The sequence below is a fragment of the Podarcis filfolensis genome (genome assembly GCF_964270895.1).
Source record: "Podarcis filfolensis genome assembly, chromosome: 1".
In the NCBI taxonomy this organism is placed as follows: Eukaryota; Metazoa; Chordata; class Lepidosauria; order Squamata; family Lacertidae; genus Podarcis; species Podarcis filfolensis.
In genome coordinates this window covers 72,885,325-72,901,062 of record NC_139604.1, presented here as the reverse complement: position 1 = coordinate 72,901,062, position 15,738 = coordinate 72,885,325, and the positions used below count along the sequence as shown (strand labels likewise).

Sequence of the window (15,738 nt, the reverse complement as noted above, 5' to 3'; positions counted from 1 at the left end):
GCCCCTGGAAGGGGCAGAGCTCCCTCTCAGTTCTGCTCTTCATTTCAACATTCCCTCACAAATATGGGGAAAGGAGGATTATAAAAGTATACTCAATGGAATAGTTATAGGTAAGCAACTCCTGTTTCTTCTGAAGCAGCCCTGGGAAATCACACTAACAGTATGCAAACATCGGTCTGCAATCTGAGGAGTACAGAAAACTCATTCTAAGAGAAAAAGCAGAATCACATATCCATACAGTGCATTTGTCCTGGCAGTAAACTCCCTCTAGAAGCGCATGAAGAAAGTGTGTAGAGAAGACTACATGGCATCTCTGGACATGTCTGAGGGAACAGTTCTGAAGGCAGATGAAGAAACAGCTGCAACTCAGAAAGTGTGCCATCAGGAGACCCAAGGGCAGATTGCCTAGGAAGGTGTAGCAGAAAGACACACAACAGCTGTAGCTCTGAGAGCATGTGCCATCCACAAACCCACGGGCATGTTGCTGATAAGAGTACACCAGAAGCATGTATGACACAGTTCAAGAGAGTATCTGTGAGGAAGCCGCAGCTTCCATTGGAAGAAAGGCAGAGCAGCCACTGGATACCTTGCAAAAAGTGGCTTTAAGGTAGTACAAGAGGCTAGACGAAAAAGGAAAAAATAGAGATAAACTAATGTGATGCTATTTCAGAAGCACAAATGCTGACAAATTAGACAGCCTTCAGATGAGGTCTAGAGTGCAAGTTATGTGGAAATGATGGAGAAACTTTGCTTTTCCTACGCAAGGGCTGTGGGGAATACTGCATATTTGTCAAATACAGTGGTACCTCTGGTTACAAATTTAATTCGTTTCGGACGTCCGTTCTTAACCTGAAACTGTTCTTAACCTGAGGTACCACTTTAACTAATGGGGCCTCCCACTGCTGCCACTCCGCTGCTGCACAATTTCTGTTCTCATCCTGGGGCAAAGTTCTTAACCCAAAGTACTACTTCCGGGTTAGCGGAGTCTGTAACCTGAAGTGTTTGTAACCCAAGGTGTTTACGGAATATACTGAGTGGAATGTTTGATCAGGTTACATGAGGTTCTCTACACTACTTTCCAATGTAAATAATAAGTGAGCATTCAGATCTATGGTGAGTGCTTTTTTTCTTTTAATGGGAACTCCATTGTATAGGAATCACATCTTGCACCTGGTTTTGTACCCCCCGCCATGCCGCTAATTTGCATCAAGTTCTGGAGTTGAAGGTGGGGCTACAGAACCAGATACAAATAATTGATCAGAGGACAGACCCAATTATCAATTGCATCCCATGACTCATTGTTGTTGTTTAGTCATGTCTGACTCTTCGTGTCCCCATGGACCAGAGCACGCCAGGCACTCCTGTCTTCCACTGCCTCTCACAGTTTGGTCAAACTCATGTTAGTAGCTTCGAGAACACTGTCCAACCATCTCGTCCTCTGTCGTCCCCTTCTCCTTGTGCCCTCCATCTTTCCCAACATCATGGTCTTTTCCAGGGAGTCTTCTCTTCTCATGAAGTGGCCAAAGTATTGGAGCCTCAGCTTCAGGATCTGTCCTTCCAGTGAGCACTCAGGGCTTATTTCCTTCAGAATGGATAGGTTTGATATTTTTGCAGTCCATGGGACTCTCAAGAGTCTCGTCCAGCACTATAATTCAAAAGCATCAATTCTTCGGTGATCAGCCTTCTTTATGGTCCAGCTCTCACTTCCATACACTACTGGGAAAACCACAGCTTTAACTATACGGACCATAGTCAGCAAGGTGATGTCTCTGCTTTCTAAGATGATCTAGGTATGTCATTGCTTTTCTCCCAAGAAGCAGCCGTCTTTTAATTTTGTGACTGCTGTCACCATCTGCAATGATCATGGAACCCAAAAAAGGAAAATATCTCACTGCCTCCATTTCTTCCCCTTGTATTTGCCAGGAGGTGATGGGCCCAGTGGCCATGATCTTAGTTTTTTTGATACTGAGCTTCAGACCATATTTTGCGCTCTCTTCTTTCACCCTCATCAAGAGGTTCTTTAATTCCTCCTCACTTTCTGCCATCAAAGTTGTGTCATCTGCATATCTGAGGTTATTGATATTTCTTCCGGCAATCTTAATTCCGGCTTGGGATTCATCCAGTCCAGCCTTTCGCATGATGAATTCTGCATATAAGTTAAATAAGGAAGAAGACAATGTACAGCCTTGTCATACTCCTTTCCCAATTTTGAACCAATCAGTTGTTCCATATCCAGTTCTAACTGTAGCTTCTTGTCCCACATAGAGATTTCTCAGGAGACAGATGAGGTGATCAGGCACTCCCATTTCTTTAAGAACTTGCCATAGTTTGCTGTGGTCGACACAGCCAAAGGCTTTTGCGTAGTCAATGAAGCAGAAGCAGATGTTTTTCTGGAACTTTCTAGCCCATGACTCATGCCCTAGGGTAATCTGCAAATCCAAGTACAAATCTACACCTCTGTTTGCTACAGATAGGGATTCTAACATGGTTTCTAAAAGTAGCCCTCACACTTGTGCAAAAACATGCTCAACAGTAATCAATCAATACTCATATTTTACAGGTGAGGAACACTGAGCGTGAAGGGGAAATAAGTAACTGGCTTTAGGATACCCATGGCAGACAATGCCTTTTACTTGCAATTTTACTTGCTGCATTGGGCAGAGGAGACCTTTCTGATTTACTGCAAACCAGAGAGCAACTAGCAGATCCCAGTATATCTTATGCCCACCCCCTGGTATAAAGGACAGTTTCCAGGCCACATGCAAACAGACACACATAACTCACAAATAAAAAGAATACAGGGGCATCCAGCCCAAAGGAGTAAACACAATGCCACCTTAAGTTCTGTAGGAGCCACGAGTCATGATCTTGCAAAATTTTCAGGCATACATATTTGTTTTATAAAATATACATATATTCTGTTCTCAAATATGCTTAGTTTTATTTGTGTCATATATTTATCATACTTGTCTCTTCCTTGCGGGGCAGAGGGCAGCCCACACAAACCTGTACTGCTCTTGCTTTGCTGATAAATGCCTATGTCTTTACATCTCATCCACAAGCTTTCAGTAGATACCTTTCTCTTTAAACACATTTCTCAAAGCCTCCCTCAATGTTTAAAGATACTGTGAAAACATCTGAATAGGTCACTTGCACAGCACTATTGTAATCGCAGCGGCAAGAATGGGATTTCCCATCCGCATTGTAATGAAATGGGGGCAGACCTGCTGAAGAGATGACAGCCACTCTCCAGGATGCAATCCTGTTTGTGGGGGCTTAAGTCAGATAAGATGTGCACCGCAGAACGAGACAGAGGAAGGACAGGAAATGAAAAGCATCTACATTTACAAAGAGGCGTAAGCACTGTGAAATGACAGGGGAGTCTTGTGGAGTCAGATAACTACTTTTTTTCCAGGATTCTTTTCTTTGGGGTAGAATTTTATGGTTAGATGAATGTATCCACCTGGCAGCGCAGCCTCCACACACACACAAAAAGCATGTAGTATGGTCCTGGGACTATAAACTCTAAGGCTAGAAAGAGAAAACCTTCATGGCAAAACCTTGCACAGTAATGGCTGACCATGTGCCTGTATCCCATCACAGTTGGAGAAGGGCATCTGACTACATAGAGCCTTTTTTTAAAAAAAAATTACCACTGGTTAAATACAAGCCTGGTACATATTGAATATGATGATTAATTTCTTACATAGGCTCACATCAGACGTAATGGCTTAGTTCAGATGTCGCTGCCAAACCATGGTGCAGTTGCCAGATACATGCAATGCACCTTCTTCATATGACCTCTCCCCCTCTGTTTCAGCAACAATTCCCCCTTCTACTGCCTGACACACAGTCACCATAGTTTGCTACGCCACCTGAGTCAGGCAAATTATGGTTACCACTAGCCACAGCTCACGTCTGTACCGGAATCAGATATTTATGATTAGCACTTAACTCATTGAAGTTGTGCTATATAGTTAGTACTGAAAAAGGTAAGGATCATGCCAATAAAGGCTGAATGGAGGGGTGGATGGAAAAGGAAAGGATGGGGAATTTGAATGGGGGAGAGGAAAGGGGAACACACAACCTCAAGGGAAAGGAGGAGGAGAGGTGGAAAGGCATACAGTCCTGAGGAACTCCCAATTTTTAACCATGGTTAAGAGACTGGGGGAGAATGGGTTGCATTCAACATAGTGCTACAGCAAACATTCTACCAGTGCATGCATTTTTCCTTGCACCACAGAACACTCTCCCCATCTCCTCTCCTTGTACCCCCCTAAATCTGTTCCTGGCTTTCCCTGCAACCCTCTTGAGCAGATTTGGGGAGGGCAAAGGGTGCACACATAGAGGTGGGGAGGAGGAATCCCACTGCATTAGTGCACCTTCTCTCCCACCATGGTCCTGATCCAGAACTTGGGGGGTCATGCCATCTATTTGCATTGCAGAAAAGCAACTACGTTCAGGACATCAGACTAATCCAGATTGGGATTCAAGTTACTCATTTTTAAAAGCCTATCACACAACTACTTTGTAAATGGTGTCTCAGCTAGTTTGGCCCTCAGTCACTGATATAAGAGGGGTTACAAAACTTTCATAAAATTGCCATCTTTGAAAATGGATCATAATTTATTGTTCACATTGGTTGCTTTTTCTACTTATTTAAATTATAAATAAGATTTAGGGCCAGCATTTCAAATAACCTTCTTAAACTGTCATGAAATGCACTGCCCCAAATATCCAAGTTTATTTGCAGAACAAAAATAATCATTTGTATATCATTTCTTTCATAATAGCTCCAGATTTATTTTACTCAGTTCAGAAAGAAAAATCATTTGTTTTACTTGAGAATGAATTATCATCAAGGAAGAGCAATTAAGATTATTTCCAACTGTAAAAATTGGTGTTTCACTGAGCACATGTGTGCACGAGGAACACTGCGCGGAAAGTGGGGCATTTCTTTTTCTTTGCTGTGAGAGAATCTGCTTTTCAAAGTCAGGAGAGTTTTAAAAGCATTTTTCACACATGGAGGTAGAGGAATGGAGGCAAAGAAAACGGTGTGGGGAAGGGAAAACAAGAAGCCCACTGTGAACATTTAATTTCCCCTCACGTATCTCATAAGCATTAAGTTTAAAGAAGAATAAAAAAGGCAATCCTGGTCTAAACCATGAAAGGAAAACAGGCATATATGCAGTAATAATTATTACTACATTTTTTTACATGGGACTACTGTGACAGTAGTAGTAGCAATACTAATAGTAGTTCTGTAGTAGTTTTTAAATGATTAAAATGTTGATGTAAAAATTAAAATTGAGACGGTCTAAAGCCAAAATTATTATGTGGACAAGTTATGAGACAAACCCTTTTTAGAGTTAATGCAGAGTGTGGAAGTATGACCGAACAGATTGCAAAACTAACTGTGGCAGGATCCTAACTTCCCTCAAAATATCCAAAAAGGCTTAATACATCAATATGATTTGTACTTTATAATTAAATAAATGCCAAGTAAATCATTAAAAGAAATGTCAAGACCATCATTGGCAGCTGTTTTCCTTGCTAAAACGGGAGGGAAGTAGAGGAGCAGGGCAGCGAGCAAACCCCACAGCGGTCTGCAAAGTCACTAGTGGGAAAACAACAAAGGCCTTTCCATGCAACTAACACAGATGTGCCCATAGCCAAACTGTCAGAAGCAGTTAAGATGACAGCTACTCACAGTTCATTATTTCCTTCTCACAGGTCACTGGGTGACAAGCTGGGTCACCATGCTTTGTTGGCTGCTACAGTTCTCCCCCCCAAACAACTTCTATTCAATTTAAATAAAGGTAAGTTGCTCAATTTAATATAAGAATGCAAACAACCACAACCTCACACCAGCAGGTGAAAAACATGAAACACAGCATCTATATTACTTCTGTACCATGTTGAGTTAGGTTTGTATTGCTGTATCTAAAAAGAACAGAAAAAAATGAATTTAAATTATCTAGCTCAAACAGAGAGCTGAGTAATTTTGTCAAGATTCAACTAAAGCATGTAATGAAAGCTAATTTGTCCCCAATTCAAAGCTTTAACCTTTAGAACATTTATATGGCAGATAAATCATGAGGAAAAGCTTGAGTTTTCAGTGAAAAGATTCACTCCATCATAATTTTCCCACAAAGTACAATGTGGGGGTTAAGTACACTGAAAAATTGATTCATGAAAAACAGAAAACCCCATGTGTTATGTTTTAAGAAATTTTATATATATATGAAAAAAACATATATAAAGTTATATTTTAGTTATATCTATATAAACTAAATATTTCACCTGTGATTTATAGGAATTTTCTTTCCATTGGAAAAGGGTAGATGGCCAATGTTATATAGATCAAGACAAAACCCTGTTAATATTTTTTTGCCATTGATGGCAATGAAAGATAAAGTATAACATTTTAATTTAAATCTTCTGGATTTCCCCCCAATAAATACCTGATATGGAACTACTGATTTAGGTGGAAGGGCCAAATTGTAAGGAAGCAAGTGGTCCCATAAAAGTCATTGGGACTATTCATATACCTAAAATTATATAGGGCAATGCATTTTGCTGTGCTTTTAATGTGGATTTCGGCATGCAGGTACAAACAGGATAAATGTACACTTGGCAGATATAAATATGTGTAGGTGCAGTAGTAGATGAAGGCTTGGGTGCAGAGTTATGTGAGTGAAGTTTGATTTGTGCAATGGAGCTTCCACCCCTCCTTATTGTATCCCATTGCACCTTGGAAAGCTGCTCCTGAGAGTTGGAGGAATTTTTGGAATAGTGTGGAGTGTGGCATTGGGCGGGGGGGCCATGTATATAGCAGCTTTGCTCCCTTAAGATGCCTCTACTCAATTTATATTGATCCTCCCCTCTCCCTACGGACTCCTATGAAATATCCCATGACACTCCAGGCTGGTGCGTGTGGCTCCCAAGAGTGTATTTTCCGGTGCACAGTGACAGCAGTGGGAAGGACGGAGTGAGAAAGTCCCACTGTTCTACTTGCACCACCCTGGATGCAACCCATAGGTTTACACTGACAAAGATGTCTCACTTGCCTCATGCAAGATCTTTGCTCTACCTTGGAGTCATTCTATAAAGCCACCCACCATAAAAGTATCCATTTACTGTCAACAGTTCACTTTCAATGCATTATTCCATATGACCAACATCCCCCACCTTCTGCCCATTGGATTTTGGGAAGAACTGACCTGAATGGCAGAAGTGCCTATCAGGAGGGGAAAAAATCATCTGCCATACTAATTATTTTCTTTTGGAATAGACAAATCAATTGAATGTGAGACATTGAGTGCCACTTTGTATTGCAAAGTCTTCATAATAACAGCATCAGTTTGTATTACACTAAATATCTTTCATTTACGCACACCATTCTTCTGCATGTGCATCTATGCACTCCACAAATCTTGGCGAATCTCTCAATATTGTGCAGGTATAATGTGAAATCAGGAGTGGTTCCCAGTATAAATGACCTGCTTCTTCTCAGCCTCTTCAATCTTATTTGTAGATTTCCCCTGTGCCCCTTATTCAGTGGTGCCCATTGGGACTGACAGGGCAGAATGCAGCGAGACCAACAGTAGGTGGAACAAGAGCCAATGACAGGCAAAAACAACCAATTCATGTTTTACCTACGTCCTGCTCCTTGCTGAGCAGAGCAGCACAAAGATCTGCACAAACTGGCCCTGCAGTTTTAAAAAATAATTTCTGAGGTTAACTCTCTTGATACAAGGAAGGTGGCTTTTTCATAGACTCGTGGAATCATAGAATTTTAGAGTTGGAAGGGACCATGCTGGTAGCTAGTCCCTGTAATGCAGGAATCTTTTGCCCAATGTGGGGTTCGAACCCGCAGCCCTGATATTAAGAGTCTCAGGCTCTAGTGATTGAGCTCTCTCAGGTCAATCCAGAATTTGTTCAGCTCAATACAAGTCTACTAGGAAGCAGAACACATATCTTTTGGGATGCTTATACCATTGTGGGAAGTTTATCTTCCATATTTTGTTGTTGTTGTTTAGTCGTTTAGTCGTGTCCGACTCTTCATGACCCCATGGACCAGAGCACGCCAGGCACTTCTGTCTACCACTGCCTCCTGCAGTTTGGTCAGACTCATGTTTGTAGCTTCGAAGACACTATCCAACCATCTCGTCCTCTGTCGTCTTCCATATAATATATCTTCCATATAATATAGGTATTTAGGCAAAGTCCTCCATGTTTGAAACAACAGTGGCCACTATTGGATCATGCATTTGGAAGTGTATACGGAGACTCTCACAAATGTCCACTCTACCGTTAGCTAAATAATGAATTGTCTCATGCTTGGATTCCTTCTGTGAGATTGCTGTATCATTATGCACTGAAGAAAGGGGAATGACTTCCTTCCTTTCCTGAGTACAACTAACAAGGGTCAAATGTTCTTGAGAATCAATAATCCAGCTCTAGTGACTTCTAGATTTTCAGGCAAGGAACTCTCAGGGTGGGGGGAAAGTGCCAACCAGAATCAGCTAATTCTCTGACCAGGGACATTTGAGAAGATGTTATTGGTTGTTATATTTCTCCCAGAACCCTGTAAGCCTGGTGTTAGTTTCTCAACCACTGCCTCACCTAGGTTTTGAGCTGCTTAGAGCCCCTTCTTCTTTCCTCACATGTGTCTATCATACGCATAAGATGTTTTGGAATCTCAACACAGCCAGAACTGTATGCCTTACTTCACAGGTTTGGACGGCATGTTGCTGCCTCATTGGACACCTTCCCGTGAATGGCATTAATTGTTCATCAATTGTAGGATTCACGCGGCATGAAACATTGCAGGAGAGTGTTAGTAAACATATCCCACAGGTCACACAAAGGGAGAAGCTTGTCTCTCACACAGGTAGTTTAGTGTTGAAGCTGATAATCAAATCTACGGATTTCATTGATTCTTGTGAAGGAAGCCAGTGACATATTGCCCTGGAAGTGTTGAGGGCAACCCTAAACAGCACATTTTGTGAAGATCTTTATGTGAACAGAGAATAGTGGTCAACTAAAGGCCTTTAACTGGGAGTTATCATTAAGTCTGGCCACCTGCTGGTGTGAGGGCGCTGGTTGCTTGCAAATACCTGCAAATGCAGTTGGGTTCTCAGTGACACCCAACCCACAATAAGTATTAGTAAATTTTGTGCAGAATGTTGAATAATTTGTTTCCCTGGATCATAAGGAATGTTGTAAATGGGAGAAATGTTTAAAGATTTAGGTTTGAAAGATTTTTAGAAACCTGTGGGTACTATTTGTGAGGATATAATGAAAGTCAGTGATTTTTATATTATGAAACTATAGAAAACATTGCTCTTTCATCCTCTATGCTCTTATGGACAGAACAGATTTTGGTTATGAGCCCTCCCTCCCGATATTTTCAAAGAATCTTGTCACTTTCTCATTCAGAAATTTGATCTTTTTACCATACACTTTTTTTTTTGCAATCTGTCAATTCTGAAATGTCACCACAGAAGGTGCATGGTTGTAACCATAAAAGAGGTACTCTATGCCTATTATTTCATCAATATTAAGAATCCCTGGGGTTGTTTCATCAACTCAATGCAGAAAGTTGCACCATGCTGCATCATCTGACCAGAACGTTGCGACATAATGGAATGCCCACTCAGAATACCATTCCACATTTCATGTTCAAATCCTAAGCAGCCGGGAAAGATGGGGAAATTGCCAAAATGCAAGATTGAAATTTATTATCAATCTCTGTTTGAACATAAAACACAGTTTCAAAGCCCACATCCACTCTCAAGAGAGGGAATTAATATATTAATATGAGATGCAAAACATCTCATATTCATGTAAACTGCTTTGTGAGTACTAGAGCCTAAGTACATCCAGTGAGTTTATTGCCATATAACACCCAATGCAGAAAAAGTGGAGGGGTATATGTAATATTGCTTATTAGTTTTGAATTTTAATATTGCTGTTTTACCTTTGTATCATATTATAGGTAAAAATGTATCAAATGCATAAATGATGTACTCATAATAAAATTAACTTCAGTAGAACAAAGCATGTAACCAAATCATACACTTTACTCTTCTATGCATAATAAGTTAACAATAATTACCTCAGTGATCCTCTTCCATAGTGTACACATCAATCTTTTTCTTTTTTTAAAAAAAACCTGCATAAATGTCACCCCTTTCCATTAGTTTTGGTCAAAACTCCATGTCTGCTTGCAAGCCAGAGGGCTTCTGAGATATTTCAATAATATCCAGGAAATCAATCTTACATGAAACTGAAGGAAAACATCTAATGTCATTGAACAATAAATATCAGTTCTGTCAGTGGCTTACCTTTGAGCTGAGGCCTTAGGATGTTTCTCTTCTAGTTTCCTCACCAGTGCCACTGTCAGCTGCCTATTCCCCCCCGAGGGACCTTCAGGCCTTAAGTGGGCGTCCAAAGGTCCTGAAAGTTGCTTCTCATTGCAGACATTATTTTGCAGGACCTATTAAATTATGAACAAACATACAATGAATATATATTGTGCTCCATACAAATATTTACTTTGGATAAGCATATTTTGGCAGGTACATTTTAACAAGTAATATTATCCTATGGGGAAAGGAGCTATTGAAAAAAAATGTGTTTGTGTGTGATTGTATGTTGTGCTTCTATTTCTCGAACATGTGTATGTAATTAATATTCAAGTTAAACTCTCTCTCTCTCTCTTTACATACACACATATAGAAATGGTTTAACTTGAATATTGATATTAAACTGTGAAGGGCAACAGCATTTCCTTTCAAAATGTTTTTCCTTAAAAAAAAATACTGCTCTGACCTGCCTCTGGCTTGATACAGTGACCTCTTCTGCTGCATTACTATCTGTCTCTCGATGAACTGGAGACTGGGCCCCATGGTGTGTGCAGTATTCCGTCTGGGTCACCTCCTCTCTTACATTTAGCTCCTCTAGGTAGGTCAGGACAAACTCAGGGTAAGCCTGTAGGAAAGGACAAAGGCAGAGTAGTAACACATACCAGGATGCAATCGGTAGAAAGACAACCGTCTACAGTTTAGCACAGGGAATTATGGGAGGGAAAGTTGCTGATACTAGGCAATGACATTAAAAGATATGTTGCATCTACACAATTTTGTTTACAACTTCCATCCATTTGACTAATGCAAAACTTCAACTCTATACAGAATGTAGAGAATAATTCTACAGACTGCAACATATAAGTATTAAAAAAATCACTAAGACTCTTCTAGATGTTTGCCGCACTTGTTGTTGCTTTAGTTGATATTATACATGGGCGCAACATGGCCTATATCCTCCTCCAACCGAACTTTCCTTTCTGATCAATATATGATTCCATCACTGTAGTTTCTGCTCAATCCATGCATATATATATATATATATATATATATATATATATATATACACACACACACACACACACACTTAGTGCAGAACTCTACTATTCACTTTCCTTTCCCACTTCCAATCATTTTTTTCTAGTTTTTTCTTTGTCTCCTCACACATTTACACTTTCTATTTCCCATGCTTAAAGCCCTCCTTAAACATGACATTGGGGACGCGGGTGGCACTGTGAGTTAAACCACAGAGCCTAGATCAGAAGGTCGGCGGTTTGATCCTAGGCTCTGTGGTTTAACCCACAGCGCCACCCGCGTCCCCAATTCATGTTTAAGGAGGGCTTTAAGCATGGGAAATAGAAAGTGTAAATGTGTGGGGAGACAAAGAAAAAACTAGAAAAAAATGATTGGAAGTGGGAAAGGAAACCTTCTGATTGGCAAGTCCTAGGCTCTGTGGTTTAACCCACAGCGCCACCCGCGTCCCTTATATGAAAATAGGGGCTCTCTGAAATACAGTGGCCTAGGCTGCATTGAGGAGTTCTTATGCTTACAGAGTGCATATTACATCTATAATTTCCTTTCAAACTTTGTTATTTCCTTTAAGCCTTTAATCAGAATAGATGAGATCCTGAAGTCATTTTTCTATGAAACAGTGCTTTATCTAATGAGCAATAGACTATTTGGTACACTGTAAAGGAAATAAATGAAGACTTTCCGAATTTCAAAACTAGGGCATTCTGAATATATACTGTTACGCTAGGATCACCTGTTGTTTAAAGACAACTTTCTGGTCTCTGTACCAGACGCAGGGCTGAAGTCTATGGGATTAAGGGGCTGAGCCTGGTGTGAAAGGGATGGCACTGTTGTGCTTCGCACTGAAGTGTTGGAAAAGGCAAGTTGTCTATCTTAGATATGCAACCACAGCATGCACCGCCAAATAACACTATCTACACAAAGCAGGCCAGCACAGATAAACCTAACCACAGTAACGACTACACCTATGACACATGTGCAAAACAAGAACTAAAAGTGCATTCTGAGCAAAGTCTCAAGCAAGTGAGACCAGCTACAGACTACACATCAAGTCAACTGTATTACACACATATATTAAGGTAGGCATATTAAGTAATTAGGCATTTTGAAAACATTCTAGAAAGCATTTCACCACTATACAGATGACAAACCCCAAGGCTGAAACTAGTTCCAAAGACAATCAATGAATTCATGGCACAATACTCAAAACAAAGCAAATGACTCAAGAAAATGTACCAATTTGTCCACAAACTAGATGTCAAGTTATATACAGCTGTAGCCAATGTCCCAAGAGCCGAAGTCTGGTCAGGCTTTATTGCATCACCTTTCCTGCTGTGTTCCCAAGCTCCACACCCACCCACAGCATCTTATGAGGGCTGCAGTGACATGGAGAATTGCTGAGAGTAGGGTAGAAACAGATTAAGCAAGTAGGAGTATTTCAGTTTAGGAATACTGATTTCTGGCCAAGATCAGTGCTGCACCATTTGAGGTTAGACTAATGCTGAACCTTGATACACCTATAAATCAAACCACAAATTAATAAGCACAGTAAAATCAACATGTCAATGAATAGTACTGATTAGAAAAATGGGAAAAGAAAAGTGCAAAGCTCACAGCAGTCAGAAGTTTAAGGAAAATATTATCATCAAATGCTTTTATGGTGTTCTTAGAGAGAAATCAAGCAATGCAACAATACAAAAGGGAGAAAACATTTATATTGTTCATGTAGGAGGCCATATTTAACCGTTCATGCATATATGCCTTAATAGTCTCCATGTAGGAGTCTGAAGATTGGGAATAGTTTTTTGTTTAAAAAAAATGTTTATATATCTCACACACCTTAGGATGGATACAACCATCATTTCCAAACTCCCAGTGTTGATGTATATTGTTTTTGTCTCTGTAAGAGAAATATTTCTTAAGTTAACCATCATCAAAAGCATACAGCATTTTCTATTTACAGCACAACTTACAGCAGAATTCTATGAATGATTTGTCTGGAAATAAATCCCACTACACTCAGTGGGGCTTGCTCCCAGGAAAGTGTGCACAGATTGTAGGTTTATAACAAAAGTTAGTTCCACAGAGTTCAATGATCCTTATTTCCAGGCAGGTTGGTACAGGATTGCAACTTTAGATATCATAACTACATTTAATAAATAATTCCACTCTGGAAAACTTATTCCTTAAATAAATCTCTTAGTTTTAGAAAAGGAATGAATTAGCCTGATATTTCTAAATAGGAGCAATACTTGTTTCACCACTTCCAAATGTGACCTCCTCATAAAGGAGATGCTTTTAAAATTTGTAACTCACCAGAGAGCCATATATCTTTGGACATCAGATATTTTATCCTAAAACTGTAGACAATCCCAGACCAGAGATCCAGAACTGACTTGGCAGATGAGAGCTTCCACACCCTTTTACCCTCATACAAACAATTTCAAAAAATCAACATTTTTCCTTGTTTGGGGTTCATCTTTGACCCATGCCAGAAACAGCACTGCTCCTGTTCCTGAAAGGATTTTGGTAGGGCAAAAGATCAAAAGATGCAATTATCACACACACAAAAACAAACCAATGAAAGGTAGAAACTCTTCCTTTAATACAACTTGAAGCACGTGCACTAAGCCAGAATTCATTCTCTATTGGGTTTCCTTTGATTATTTCTGCAAATGAGAAAGCACTTCTCCACTCAGTGCATAGCTAAGCTAAGGAGTACCACAAGATGTAGTGAATTTTAAATTGTGCTATTGCTGATTATGTTATGTATTTTATGAGAATTGCTTTCAGTGTTAATTAGGAATTATGTTTAATACTGCCTTATTTTGTTGTGAATTGCCCTGCGACCGTTTCTGGTAAAGAATGGCTCAGAAATCTCTGAACAAATAAATAAATAATGGCCACCAACACGGGTGGCTTTGAAAGTGTTTTAGACAAATTAATGGAGCATAAGGCTAACAGCAGCTACTGGACTTGGTGGCTGTGTGTAATCTCCAGAACTAGAGGCAGTTATTGGGGAGCATGAGTGGCAGGGTCCTATTGTCTCATATTCTGCTTGTAGGCTTCTCATAAGTCACTGAAAATAAGATGCTCCACAATATGGCCCTTTGGTCCTAATAAATAATAATAATAATAATAATAATAATAATAATAATAATAATAATAATTTATTTATACCCCGCCCATCTGGCTGGGCTTCCCCAGCCACTCTGGGCGGCTTCCAAAAGAATTTTAAAATACTGTGATACATCAAACATTAAAAGCTTCCCTAAACAGGGCTGCCTTCAGATGTCTTCTAAAAGTCTGGTAGTTGTTGTTCTCTTTGACATCTGGTGGGAGGGTGTTCCAGAGGGAGGGCGCCACTACCGAGAAGGCCCTCTGCCTGGTTCCCTGTAACTTGGCTTCTCGCAGTGAGGGAACTGAACTTATTCTTCGTTGTAACTACAACACCAAAAATATGAACTGAACTCTGATCTGAGTAAATTCTAACAATCTGAATTTTCATTGACTCAATAAACTTGAGTCTCGTGTCTGTTCTCCATCCAGATAAAAGCTCAGCACTAGAAAACAAAAGTAGGTCAATCTAACCATGCTTTCTCCACTGGAAAAAAAAACGTTCCTTATAAAGATTTGTAAGGAAGATTTCTCTCAAACTGGGCAATTGTGAGATGATTTCAAGACATTTTGATCACATGATATTGCAGTAGCCCAATAGTGGTGCAAATCCTCCACATGATGTACATCACAAGGTGAGAGAATATAGCATCAAGAAAAGGAGCTTCTGACTTGGTGAATGTCACATGCTTCACATAACCAAGTTCCACATGGGTGACACTGAGAGGTGACTGAACAAAATCACCCTGGGCTGAGAGGGTGGGGCATAGTTTGAAAGCATCCTAAGGTTAAATGGGTATGGATTTAAGTTTCAGTGGTTCAACAAACAATGGCATGGATCATAAAAAGTATAAATGGGAGGAAGTTCCTGTTGCACAAAAGACCTTCTAGAGTCATGGAGCTCTCCTGAAAAGTGTGGATAGGACATGGGGGGGGGACTGCATGTGGTGGGGTAGATTGCCCAAAAAATCCAGTGTAGTCTCTTTTGTGGCGGAGCTTCGGGTCCATGTGGTATGGGCTGTTGTGCCAGCTGTGTCACCTCCTGGACAGATAGCCTGGTCAAAGTTATGCATATTGCAAGACATTATATATGTGACTGCCACTGAAAATGGCTTGAAAACTGCAGTTACTAGGGGGGGAAACTGACAGGTTACTTTGGGAATGGATGTTGGGAGCACATCTTGTTAGCACTAAAAGAACATCACTGGCTCCAAAG

At 40.2% G+C, this 15,738-nt stretch overlaps 1 protein-coding gene across 9 annotated transcripts in view; it reads right to left on the bottom strand.

Annotated features, from left to right (window-relative positions):
• The window catches only part of DCDC1 (doublecortin domain containing 1), a 246,272-nt gene that overhangs the window by 103,872 nt on the left and 126,662 nt on the right, over positions 1-15,738 (bottom strand). For all 9 annotated transcript variants that reach the window (XR_014544058.1, XM_083597408.1, XM_083597406.1 and 6 more), the window contains exons 17-19: positions 13,245-13,305; positions 10,840-10,998; positions 10,353-10,504 (exon numbers count right to left, since the gene is read on the bottom strand). Coding sequence is in view for 8 of the 9 variants with exons in the window: in XM_083597408.1 (XP_083453534.1) it covers positions 10,353-10,504; positions 10,840-10,998; positions 13,245-13,305 (372 nt within the window). In the remaining variant the exon portion in view is untranslated. The remainder of the gene's footprint in view (positions 1-10,352; positions 10,505-10,839; positions 10,999-13,244; positions 13,306-15,738) is intronic.